General features: G+C 43.7%; 1 protein-coding gene across 2 annotated transcripts in view; it reads right to left on the bottom strand.

Moving 5' to 3' along the window:
• Positions 1 to 5,839, bottom strand: part of LOC109894336 (rho GTPase-activating protein 5) — a 37,021-nt gene extending 31,182 nt beyond the window's left edge. Inside the window, exons 1-2 of one of the 2 annotated variants that reach the window (XM_020487750.2) lie at positions 5,555 to 5,839; positions 69 to 3,973 (exon numbers count right to left, since the gene is read on the bottom strand). In XM_020487750.2, the coding sequence (XP_020343339.1) occupies positions 69 to 3,782 (3,714 nt within the window). In that variant the 5' untranslated portion in view covers positions 3,783 to 3,973; positions 5,555 to 5,839. The other variant, XM_020487751.2, reaches the window with a different exon arrangement.
• Positions 5,840 to 12,460: the final 6,621 nt, after the last annotated feature.

A 12,460-nucleotide genomic window follows, 5' to 3' on the forward strand; every position in this document is an offset into this window, starting at 1 on the left:
CTAAAACAACATTTTAAAAAATGATATAGGAAACGATTACACAGAAGATGAAGAATCAGAACACTTACCTTTTTGGGTTCCTTTGTCTTTGGCGTTTTCTTCTTTTTCTTCTTCATGTCATCCTGCTCTGGATCGGAGGTGATGGCAGGGTTGTCTATCCCTCCCTTCCAGGGGTCAGCAGGGGAGAGCAGGGGGTCCTCCTCACTGCCCCGATGGGCCCTGCCCTTCTTCTTCTTCTGCATGGCCGGCCCAGACTCATCGTCGCTGACGTCGGAGTGGACACGTCTGTGGTACATCTTGGTTTTGCTGAAGAGTATTTTTGAGCGGTGCTTATACTTGGAGGGCCTCCTGCTGGCTTGTGCCTTGCGGTCGAAGCCGTTCTCCTCATCCCCGTGCACGACGTGAAGCCCCCCAAACGAATTGCGCATTTTGACAATCCTGCTCTGGGTGTCCTCCGGGACAGCGTAGATGTCGTCGCTGAAGCCTTTTGATTTCAGGAGAGTGTCTATGGGGTCTGCGTAATTGTCGGACGTCTCAACATCTTCACCGTGGGCAATGGGGCCGCGTTGTCGTCTGTTGCTCCTCATCCCAGCCTCGATGGTCTTCAGGAGATTGGGGTCCAGCTTCTTGACGTTGGACTTCGGTAGTATAGGCTTGGGCCTAACCGGGGGAGGCACTCTGTGGTTGCGCTCATGGTCACTGAGAGGTGTGCTATGGACAGGGTACTCGTTTCCCTCCAGATCGATCCTGTACTTAGCACGTTCGCTAGGCGTTGGAAGAAGCTGCACGTCATCCCCGATGGGGCTGTAAGGTGGAGGAGCCTCGGTGTCATCCTCTGAGTCAGGGTAGTAATTGTAAGCAGGGGAATGACTGTGGGGAGACTGGGGAAAGACATCTTCGCTCGCACCCATGCAGTCTCGAGAGCTATCGTACATGAAGGCGCTCTCGATACTGCTCTTCTTCTCTAGCACCTCGTTGAAGAACGGTGTGAAGACTTCCGTCTGCCGATGGTACTGAGACAGAGAGTATAGAGCTGTGAATTTGGCGGTTATCTCCGTAGCGATGTGCTCCCCTTCAGTCATGAGCTCTTTGATTTCGTCGTTCTCAAAGAAGTCGGCTTGACTGTCTGTGATGGCCACCATTTGAACAGGGATGACGTCTTGGACCTCCGCCAGGAAAGCTCTGAGCATCGCCATGGAGGACTTGCGTTTTGCCGAGTAGACCAGGATGTATCCGTGGACAAGCTCGTCCTTCCTGATTCCGATGGAGGAGTGGTAGGAGAGGACTGTGACCTGTATTCTTCTGCGACTGTCGCCAATGATTTTGTTGAGGATCAGAGTGTTACTTTGGCCAGGTTGCCCTGCGCTGCAGGAATGTGAATCCAGGAAAGGTGAAAGGATAAGGTCCACACTGAATGGATCCCCACACACGGCACACATAACGATCCTCAAGTCGGTCTCTGACATGTCTTTGATGGAAGGCAGAGGGCTCGTCACATCAAAGTTGTGCTTTAATCCTTCTAATACTGCTCTGAGAGCCTGTTTAATTTGTAACTCATTAAACTTCCGCGGAAAAGTATCAGAGGGTATGTCTACAAAGGTGCACTGTAGCTTATTTGCAAGCTGTTGGCCCTGATGCCTCAAGATAGGCATATTTTTGCAAACACTGTCTCTCTGGTTTGCTAGGATTAGAATGAATGGCAATGGCTGAGCGTATCTCTCCCTCCTGTTCTGTGCAATCTCTGCCCTGATTCGCCCTATGCAGTCGCCAATACAATTTAGCGACTCTATGGAGCTGAAGACACAGAAGATTCCATGAGGTTTGAAGGTCGACGCCCATGTATGGCTAAAGAGCAACGTTGAATTGACATCAACAGGCAGAAGCTCCAGTTCATAGATTTTCCCATCCAGGGTGTACTCGTCATCTGTGGACTGGGCTCGGATTTCATTTGCAAGTTCTTGTGCGAGACCCTCTCTTCCCAAGAGACACAGATTGACTTTTTCAATGTTGGCACTGTTATAGTAGAGATTAGAGCGACTGTGGTCCAGCTGAACTAGCCTGTTAGCCAGTACCTGCTCGACATTCATGTCAACGCAGCTCTGTCCGCTCAGACACGTCTCCTTTGTGGGGTGGTAGACGAACCCGATGTGCTTGAGGAGAAGCGACTCCCTGTCCGGGGCCAGTTTCTGCAGGGCTCTGTATCTGGGCTCCTCGTTGAGCACAGTGTGGATCTCGCTCATTTTGTCACAGCTTGGGGTGGCGTTTAAATCAAGGTCATAAAACAGCTCGGCGTGTTCAAAAAGCATTTCCTGAAATTCCTCTTTGGCCCTTTCAACTATTTCCTGCTGATGCTGGCTGTAAACATCCCTGCGATCAGATTCACTGATATACTTGTAGGCCTCGTCCTCCATGACAAAACACATGACCTCTTCCCAGGGTTGTCCAGGGCTGATGAAATGGACTCTATCCAACGTCTTCTTGAATCTATCCTTCATTTCTAACCGTCTTTTCTCTGAGAACAGATGTTGGACATGGTTCTGATAAATCTTTTCCCCTTCCGACGTTTTGAGGAGATCAAAGGGCACTCTTCTGTCATTGACTTTGTCAATTTGGTCCGTCTCATCCCACGGGGTGTGCTCCAGCACCACAAACCAGAATTGAAACTCGGCCCTGCTCATCAAGATGCTTTGAGCCTCTGACCAGCTAAGGTTCTCAAGTTCTTCCAAGTTGTTGAGCAAGTTATTGAGAATTTTTGGCAGGCTCAAGAAGTATTCTTCCCTCCTTTTCCTGATATGTTCCTGCTTCAGCTGTTCTATGTGCTTGTTGAGGGTGTTTCTAGCTTTTCGGGTGCCTTCCAGGTTGATGTATTCCTCATAGTCAGGGTGGTTTTTCAACGTGTTACTCACCATTTTCCAACTTGTGTGATAATCTCTGACGGTTTGTACAATCCGCTTTTCAAACTTGTCGGACACTGTGGCTACTAACTGTCTCTGAACTTTGTAGGCCTCCAAATAAGGAATGGTTTTGGGTTTGCCTCGTGTTTTGTCCATCTGCTGGGTTAACGCATTAAAACACAGGTCTACATTGATGCTAGATCGAGCCGACGTTTCTACCACCAGGAGGTTCTTTTTGCTTGCAGCGAATGCCTGAAGGTCCCTTAGATACTGCTCCACGCACTCGTCACATTTTGTTGCAGCAATGACGATAGGCTTTTTCGATTTGACCATTTGAGAATAAAGGCTGTTGACAAATTTCATCTGATCCTCAAATTTCCTATTGCAGCCTTTGCTCACGTCTATACATAATATAAAACCGTCAACATTCAGTTTCCCATCGGCCATCTGCTTCTGATCAAAATCCTGCTCCAAGCCAAGCTGGTCGGTGCAAATGTACATCAGCTTTTCAGCAGACTGTATCTTGGAGGCTGCAGCCCTTTTAGTATAGGGCTGCAGGTTTGTGCTGCGATGGGGCAAGAAAGTCTGATCATCAATGAACTCTGTTTGTTCAATGATTTGAATTTTGCACTCAAGCCCGTCATCACTTCGGTGTGGCACTTCACCCCAGTAGAGGAAGTGATCATTGTTCACCACGCGACCTCCAAAGTCAATTGTGCTCAACACAGAAGTGTGCTCAGTGTAGTAGCTGTCCGCGTTGGAGCGCACATATCTGTTGCATAGGCAGGACTTGCCCACGCCACAGTTGCCCTTCTCCTTCTCTGTCCCTGAGAGGCCAACAACGCTGACAGCATATGTTAGGGGGCGTGCCTCCTTGTTCTTGGCCATTATATTCCCCCTGTCATTGCTTTGTCACTTTCAGGAAAGGTTTCCACCAGCACAGCTACCATTCCACTCCCATTGGTTAGATAGGGTAGTGTTGCACAATCATGGCTTCGTCACTTTAGTGATGAATCCCTCTTTCCTCCTAAATCCTCGTACTGCGATTGGGAAGCAGGTTCTCCCCTATTATCACCTCACTGAAAAACAAAGTGTATTATTGAAAAACACACATAGGAACCCCAAAAACCTGATTTCATAGGCCTAATATGGTTTGTATACGAAATGGCACCCTATTCCCTATATAGTGCACAACTTTTGCACTATGAAGGGAATAGGGTGCCATTTGGTGTTATTGCAGTGAGTCATTGTCAAGGTGCAAACAGTCCACAGGCCTAATGACAAAATCTGAACAGCATGCTATTTCCTCTCTAGAGACTGTGTCACATAAGCCAAACCTACAGAAATGACTGTTAGTAGCAAATACAAATAAATCCCATGTTCAGTGTCAGTGACACTTTTCAGTGTATTTTTCCCCCACAGTATATTGGTAACTCCATAAAAAAACATATTTCTTCCACTTTGAGTGGAATGACCAGTGACCCACAAATAATTTAGAAATAAACTACTATTCATCATCATTCAATATGGATTCCGTTTCAGTTTACTCCAAGCAATACTATTGTTGCAGGTTACTGTTGCACCTGCCATCTACTGAATATTTTGACAATACTGGCTATTATTTGTTCCACTGTGTATGGTCGTAAGAATCATGCAACACACCCCACCATGACATGTTACATAGCAAACAGACTAGCATCTCAGTCAAACTGACGTCTGACACAATAATGGAGCTACAACCGTCCAACGCTTGTATTAGACATTAATGTAGCTATTATTACATAGCTATTGCAGTTCTAGTTATTAGCGAGATATGTGAATATCAGTATCCAAGTGAGAAGGTAGCCAATAGCAAACCATCGCCACCTTCACTCTGTCGTTGACTTCCTTTCATTATGAGTTGTAGCTAGTACCTGACTACATTTCATTCAAGGTCTGCTAACTACGTTCTGAACTGTGAGCCCTACTCAACCCCCGTCATTGATGATAATGACATACAACCAAGAATTTCATCGCCGGAGAGGCACACGTTGAAAACTCACTAGAAAGCAATCCACTACCACGAGATGTAGAGGTTATTTAAAAGTAGAACGCTGTTCTAGACAATTTGCGAGTAACCAACACATGAACGATCTTGCAACAATCATAGGTTCATTAGCTAGACAGTAACGTTAGCTTGGAAGTTAATAATTGGCCTAGCTGGCGTGCTTAATCTGCGCACTATTGGTACAATTAAAGTAACCCATGCAATAAAAGGCTACGTCTGACTATGCCATTGTATTCATAAACTGTGACAATGACAACCCATCAATGATATTTGCATGAAAGAATGACTAGCCAGCTCGCGGGCCTTTCCCCGAAACCACGCAAAAAAATGCTCGCTTTCCAGTCCTCTCTGGCTGAGGTTAGCCTGCTAACGTTAGCTAACTAGCTAGCAAGCTGTGGCTAACGCTGGCTGGCTAGCTAGCAAGATAGTGTTAGTCGAACAATACATTTCACTGAGCGCAAAATATAAGCTACAAGGACCTTGCCGGAATGTTTCGTTACCTCCCTTGATCGTGAATAGAACCATTTGGAATTTACTTGACACAGACAATGCTATCCAGAGTGTAGCTAATGAAGAAACTCGATGCAGTCCATTCCAAATTACATTCCCCTACCTAACATGGTCGCTCCCAGCTCCCGAGACCACGAAAAAAAGATAGCATTCCAAGTGTATTATTTTACTCCAGCAAATTCCATTTCACAACGGCTCGTGTCCTTTAAGTCACAGGGAGCGTTCGGAGTATACTCTTTCTATTCAAAATGTGATTGTATTCATATATTTAGTGTTATTGGTGTTAGCTGCGTGTACTCCGAGACCTTGCTCCCTCCCCTCTCATCCCAGTCAGTAATGGCGACTGATACATAACGCTCTCACCATCACTCTCAGTAACTTTTCCATCAGGGCTCAAAGCGGGGGCGCGACGCTCGTGCATGGTTGCTATGTAATTGTGTAAATGAAGAATTTCAATCTATTAACTAATGTCTGAATGTTTGGTGTGCCTATTTGTGTGATACTGATAAACATACCGAGGACTTGGGGATCATCACCAGGAGATGGCACATTGTCAACAAGAATAAACATATTCATTGAGACTGTAGCATTTATACGGTACATTTTTCAATGGTGCATCAGCCTGGCCTGTCTGATTTTCCTACTTGAAAATACAGTAGACCTTTTAAGGCTACGGACACATATTGGTGGTTATGTTGTAGCGTGGAGCCAAACCATGTTATTACATAGTTATAACATGTTCATTATTGGGATATGTACATACGAAATAGTCAATCTGAATAATTTCATTAACATTCCATGTGAATTACAATAATATTCCATGAGGGTTTTATATGACAGACACATTTTTTTCAAGGATAGTGCGCAGCTCTCTGGAGCAATGCAATGTGATGTTTTTAATACTAGATAGTATGCTGCTCACCCTAAGGCCTATACTTTCAATGCTCCGCTAGTGGATTTTAAGCAGATTTGCCAAACCTTGTTTGCTAAGCTCTTGCTTTTATCTTGACTTAGAGGGGAGGGGGAATCCACTAACGCTTGTCTCTCACTCACCAATAGCCTATACACTGTTCTATACACATTAGTGTCATTGCTACTTGTGTGTCTGCTGTTGATGATTCTTTTGTCATTGAAGTGGAAATTCATTGTAGAATTAATTTCAAACTGATGTATTTGGTTCTTTCCAGAAGGGTTGACGGCTAGTAGATAGAATATCCATAGGCAATCATGGTATGTGATGGTCAACTTACATGTTGTAATGTGCATGTAAAATGCTAAAAATGTGCTAGGGAGTTTATAAGAGGACTGATCATTGTATCAAAGAAAATGTGTCACTCACAACTGACACAAAGTTATCAGCCCTTTTAGAAAAGCCTTTTCTACATTGAGTTGGAAATCCAAACATTGCTGTGCTGTTTTGTTGTCAGTCATAATGCAATATCTCTAACAGTGAAGCTAGGAGTCCAAGCTCCATTGTCTGGGTCTGTTTTGGGTGTGGGCTCAGGCTCAGCTGTCCCTCTGCAATTGTGGTGACACAAAGCACCAGGGACAAGTAGGAAGGCTGAGGAAGCTTTGTCCAATTGTTTATGTAGCTTCAGTGTTCATATTTTCATGCTCTCCTTCAAACTACACTGAAACAGAGCGTAAATATTCCAGGGAAGGTGCCCATTCTCTTCCAACCAATGCTGAATGGTGGAGAACAAGTGGGAGTTGTTTCACACAGGATCCTAGTGTTCTGGATTGGCACCTTTCCATCTGTCAATATGAAGAACAAGGCATTGGAATCAGAGTCTGTTCATTACAAACATGAAACACTCAGAGCTCTCTCTCTATATCTCTCTCTCTATATATCTCTCTCTCTCTCTCTCTCTCTATCTCTCGCACTCTCAGAGCATTGCAGCTTACACGTTAATAGGTCAATCAACATAACTTTAACCATGTGTCATTGTTGTCACACGTTTTTGTAGTAAAAATAGGAGGAGAGAATATATTTCTAAAAGAAGGATGATGCTTTTACTTTAAGTACACACTTGATCCTGAAGTCATTATGCCTGCTGTTTTGCTTCTAATTTAAGAGGTCATAGGGAAATGGTAAAAATCGGATTTTACTCCTTTCAAACAAAACCACTATTCTTTTTGTATTTTTTTGAATTTTTTTCACCTTTATTTAACCAGGTAGGCTAGTTGAGAACAAGTTCTCATTTACAACTGCGACCTGGCCAAGATAAAGCAAAGCAGTGCGACACAAACAACAACACAGAGTTACACATGGAATAAACAAACATGCAGTCAATAATGCAATAGAAAAAGTCTATATACAGTGTGTGCAAATGAGGTAGGATAAGGGAGGTAAGGCAATAAATAGGCCATGGTGGCGAAATAATTACAATGTAGCAAATAAACACTGGAGTGATAGATGTGCAGAAGATGAGTGTGCAAGTAGAGATACTGGGGTGCAAAGGAGCAAAATAAATTAAATAAATAACAGTATGGGGGGTGAGGTAGTTGGAAGGGCTATTTACAGATGGGCTATGTACAGGTGCAGTGATCTGTGAGCACTTTATACATCCAATGGATTACCAGAAACCTGATAGCAGAAACCTATTTGTAACCTGACGCTCTTTGAATAACACTGAATACCATTGTTTTACAAGCCAATAGTTCAATTCAAATCAGTTCCAAGAGCAGACAATGTGTGAGGTTCCCATGTCATGCAAGTGTGAAGATCATGCTGTATCAACCTGGAAATAGACATGATCCAGCAGACACTAGTGTGTGTTCTCATCTAATGTAAGTGTTGTTTGTGAATCTCAACCATTGGTCCTTACACCCTCCTTAGTAATAGCCTTCTCTTTCAGCCCTGCACAATCAATATAGTCTGAGTCTATATAGGGAATGGGGTGCCAGTTGAGATGCAAACATAGCCCTTATGATCAATAAATGTCACAAGGTGTTGGAAAAATCTATTCCTTCCTTCCTTATAAAAAGACAAACTCGGAACTGAGCGGTTGAACAGATCCGATTGACATTATAGCAGAGTGCAAATACTGAGGGTATGGGTGGATGATGTGTATAAAGTCAAAGCTCGTTGCTAGTGTTTGTTACCGTTGCATCAGGTGCTGTCGAGCCCCTACTTGCTTCACTGTTGGCTCTTTGATCACATCGCATCCTCTAGAGCGATATGCAAAATGTCTCTGCTCTTGCCAGAGAGGGACTTGCAGGTATACAACTGTACCGCTTTAATAAAGTAAGGTCTCAGCTCACCTTTTACTCATATTGGTACCTCTTGCAAAAAATGGACCTAAGGACTACATAACACATTCATAACCCTTCATACCACAATTATAAGCAATACATCATGTCAACAGCTGCAGATTGAAATTTTTGTTGTTTTGTCTTTGTTATGAAACGCTCATGTCCTGCTTATGGATGTATGGGTTATGCATGTTTGAAATCCTACAGTATACTCCTTAAATAAATTGTGACAAACCTCTTTTGGCCCTCTTCAAGCCAATGATGGTGGGTGGTGTTCACTGTCTGATATCATAGGGGAAAGAACCATAATAATGAATTCCTCTTTGATTGAAAACTAGTTGGTCACAGTGTGAGAGAGGTTTTCCATGCTCTATGGGGTGCCCTCCAGAAGGCATGAAACAGCTGGCTATGGGAGATACTAATGTTAAAAGGCCTTAATGACAGCCTCCCATGTTGAACTGGAAATGTATGCACTTATCATTTGCTAGTATACACGTGCAATTTGCTTCTTACAGAAAAAAGTGCAAATGGCCAACAAAATAAATTATTCTGAGATAACATCTGTGAAGACAGCCTGTCAGCTAAATTATTTCCTAACACGACACCGTGTAGATTTATTACACAGTCCATTCCCACAAGCCTCAATGGCACTACATCACTGTAAAGGCATGGAGAAATGGTAGTGGGTGGTGAATAAGTTTGGGTGTATTGATGTGTTTGTTTATTAAGCCTAATCTTCTCTGTGATATCATGGGGTGCATCCCAAATTACACCCTATTCACTATACATGTATAGTGAACCTATGAGCCCTGGTCAAAAGTAGATGGACCCTGGTGAAAAGTAGTGTACAACACACTGAGTATACAAAACATTAAGAACACTTACTCTTTCCATGACATAGGCTGACCAGGTGAATCTAGGTGAAAGATATGATCCCTTATTGATGTCAGTTGTTAAATCCACTTCAATCAGTGTAGCTGAAGGGGAGGAGATAGGTTAAAAAAAGTTTTTTAAGCCTTGAAACAATTGAGACATGGATTGTATATGTGTGCCATTCTGAGGGTGAATGGTCAAGACAAAAGACTTAAGTGCCTTTGAACAAGGTATGGTAGTAGGTAGGTTTGTGTCAAGAACTGCAACGCTTCTGGGTTTTCCCTGCTCAACAGTTTCCCATGTGTATCAAGAATGATCCACCACCTAAAAGGGCCAGCATCCCTGTGGAACGCCTTCAAATTGTGGAGCGCCGACGAATTGAGTCTGTTCTGAGGGCAGGGGAGGGGGGGGTGTAACTCAATATTAGAAAGGTGTTCCTAATGTTTGGTATACTCGGTGTATAAGGGATAGGGTGTCAATTGGAACACAGCCATGGTTAGTCACCAGCAGTGCTACTACCAACGGTATCTCCCATTCCAACAACAGGTCTGCTGTGCTGACTCATCGCCCTGTGGAGGAAACTCACAACATCCAAATGGTTCTGTCATTTTCAGTAACAGGTCTTAGTCTGCATCATAAAATGTAAACTTTATATAATCTTGTGAACTTGCTCCTGCAATATGGATTGATTGCTGCTTTGTATGTTTGAAACAGATGACAAAATAGTAAGGAAAATGCAAAGTACCTCAATGAAAACAACTCACAACAACCCTTTGACGTTAAGTTGGCTTAATTATATGGCAAGGAGGAAGAAGAACTAAGCGCTGAGGCTTCTACCAGCTTCAAGTTTGTCTGTGTTGGTGAGGGTTGGTGTTCAATTCACGACAAAGGCGTCTTCATGCTCTCTGTATCGCAGGTCAGGCGAGACTTCACTTAAGCAATAGGTCCCCATGGTGTGTGGTATATGTCCAATATACCACGGCTAAGGGTTGTGGTACACAACGACGCAAGGTTCCAAATAGGGTTCTTCTGCTGTACCTACAGGAAAACCCTTTTTGCTTCCTGGAACCTAAAAGGGTTATTCAGTGGGTTTTCCTATGGGGACAGCCAAAGAACCCTTTAAGATTCTAGAGAGCACCTTTTTTTTCCTAAGAGTGTATAAGCATAATCTCCGTAAGTTTCAAAATAGTCAAAAGGCTATATCTTTATGGGAGAGATGGGGAAATGGAAGTGATTCATCTATTACTGTTTTCCTCTCTTGGGACATCCAGTAAAGTACACACAGTACAGTAGTTTTTTAGCTGAAGGGGCCACGAGAATAACCACCAGCATCATATTTGTCTTAATAATCATAATGTCCAGTCATCTGTCTCAAGAATAGGGCATAAAACATCCCCAAACACATCATACTGTATGGACTGCCTGCTTACTATCACTAGTGAAACAGTTAAGTAAATCCAGACCATATTCTTTATGAAATCCTTCATGAAATAATTTAATCTATTGAGTCAATATCGTCTATCAGCAGACCTTGATCTGTTTGAGCCTTTCAAAGCCCTGCCAGCCAAACAGTCCTCCTCATTCAGACTGGGAGAATTCAGCAATGCAATGCTGTGACAGAACAGTGACTATAACACAGTTTATTTTCCAGAGGAGTACCCGCTGATTTCTCTCACTGAATAAACAAGTGACAGTGACTGTGTGGGTAAATGATTCACTTGAAGATAGAGATTTAATTTACGACAAGTGTGTGCTTTATGTCTCTTTCTATGGACTTGAATGATTGTCAAACAAACACTCAAATAAAAATATCCTTGAATAGACATACTGTACAGTGTATAGTCAACTCTAAGTTTTGGGCAAAATAAAGGTGTTTTGGATTTTTATTTTATCAGGTCGCAGCAAGTCCTGGTACAGATGTGGATGTCCTCGAGAGCTGAGAGTTGCTACCTATTACTATAGCCACCTAAGTTTGATTTTGAATTTAACCCTGAGGTGATGCAACGTCAGTGAGCCCCTCCATTCTCTCCATCCCAACCACTGGCCCATGCCTCAGACACACACATCCTTCAGCAGCAGACACAGAGAGGGAGATAAATAGATTGAAGTGCCCAGCCCAAGTCTCAATCAGGCTGAATTCCATTTCTATGGCCATGCCCGCCCATGCATCAAAAGCCCATGGGCAGGCCGAAACCGAAGCTTTCTTCTGTTTGTCTCCTACTGTCTATGGGCACAGTACCCCTGCTTCATCTAAAATGTTCCCTTCTCTTCTCCACAATCATGAATTATTCACCTACCCAACCCCCAAATCTCACTCTAAATCTCCTCAGATCTACAGTCTCCAGCCAATTGTGTTTGAGAGTCCCCCTGCGTCCAAGCCTGTGGCCCACTGGGCTCTTTGGTCCTTTGTTTACTCTGCAGCTGCAGATGGACAGGTGAGCACTAATAAGCTTCAAACACGGCTTGACACTGAAATAAAGAACTCCAAATTATAATGGCTGAAACCAATCTCACTCAAAGGAGAGCAAAGATCGTGTATCCTGCTACCAAAGCAAGCAGTCCTATAGTTCCTCCTGGTTCATTTATTTGCATTTTCAATGTGTCAGTGGCACTGTTCTTTCCTCCTAGGCCTAGGATATCATCTGATTTACATGGATATTTTCCCCTGTTGTGCACAGATATCCTAGCACTAAAAGCAAGTCGTTATTCAGCTCTGTTCGCAGTGTTGACACTGCAATGCTCCATCACACTCCGCGTTGGTTCTAGAGCTCTCAGCAGCAGCATGCAGAAAAACAGAACTGCAAGACAGATGACTGGAGTGTGTGGGGGTGCTGCTGCAGTCACCCCCCACCGCCCTCCACCCTCACCCCTACCTCCCCCA

This window comes from Oncorhynchus kisutch, linkage group LG7 (assembly GCF_002021735.2).
Source record: "Oncorhynchus kisutch isolate 150728-3 linkage group LG7, Okis_V2, whole genome shotgun sequence".
Taxonomy (NCBI): Eukaryota; Metazoa; Chordata; class Actinopteri; order Salmoniformes; family Salmonidae; genus Oncorhynchus; species Oncorhynchus kisutch.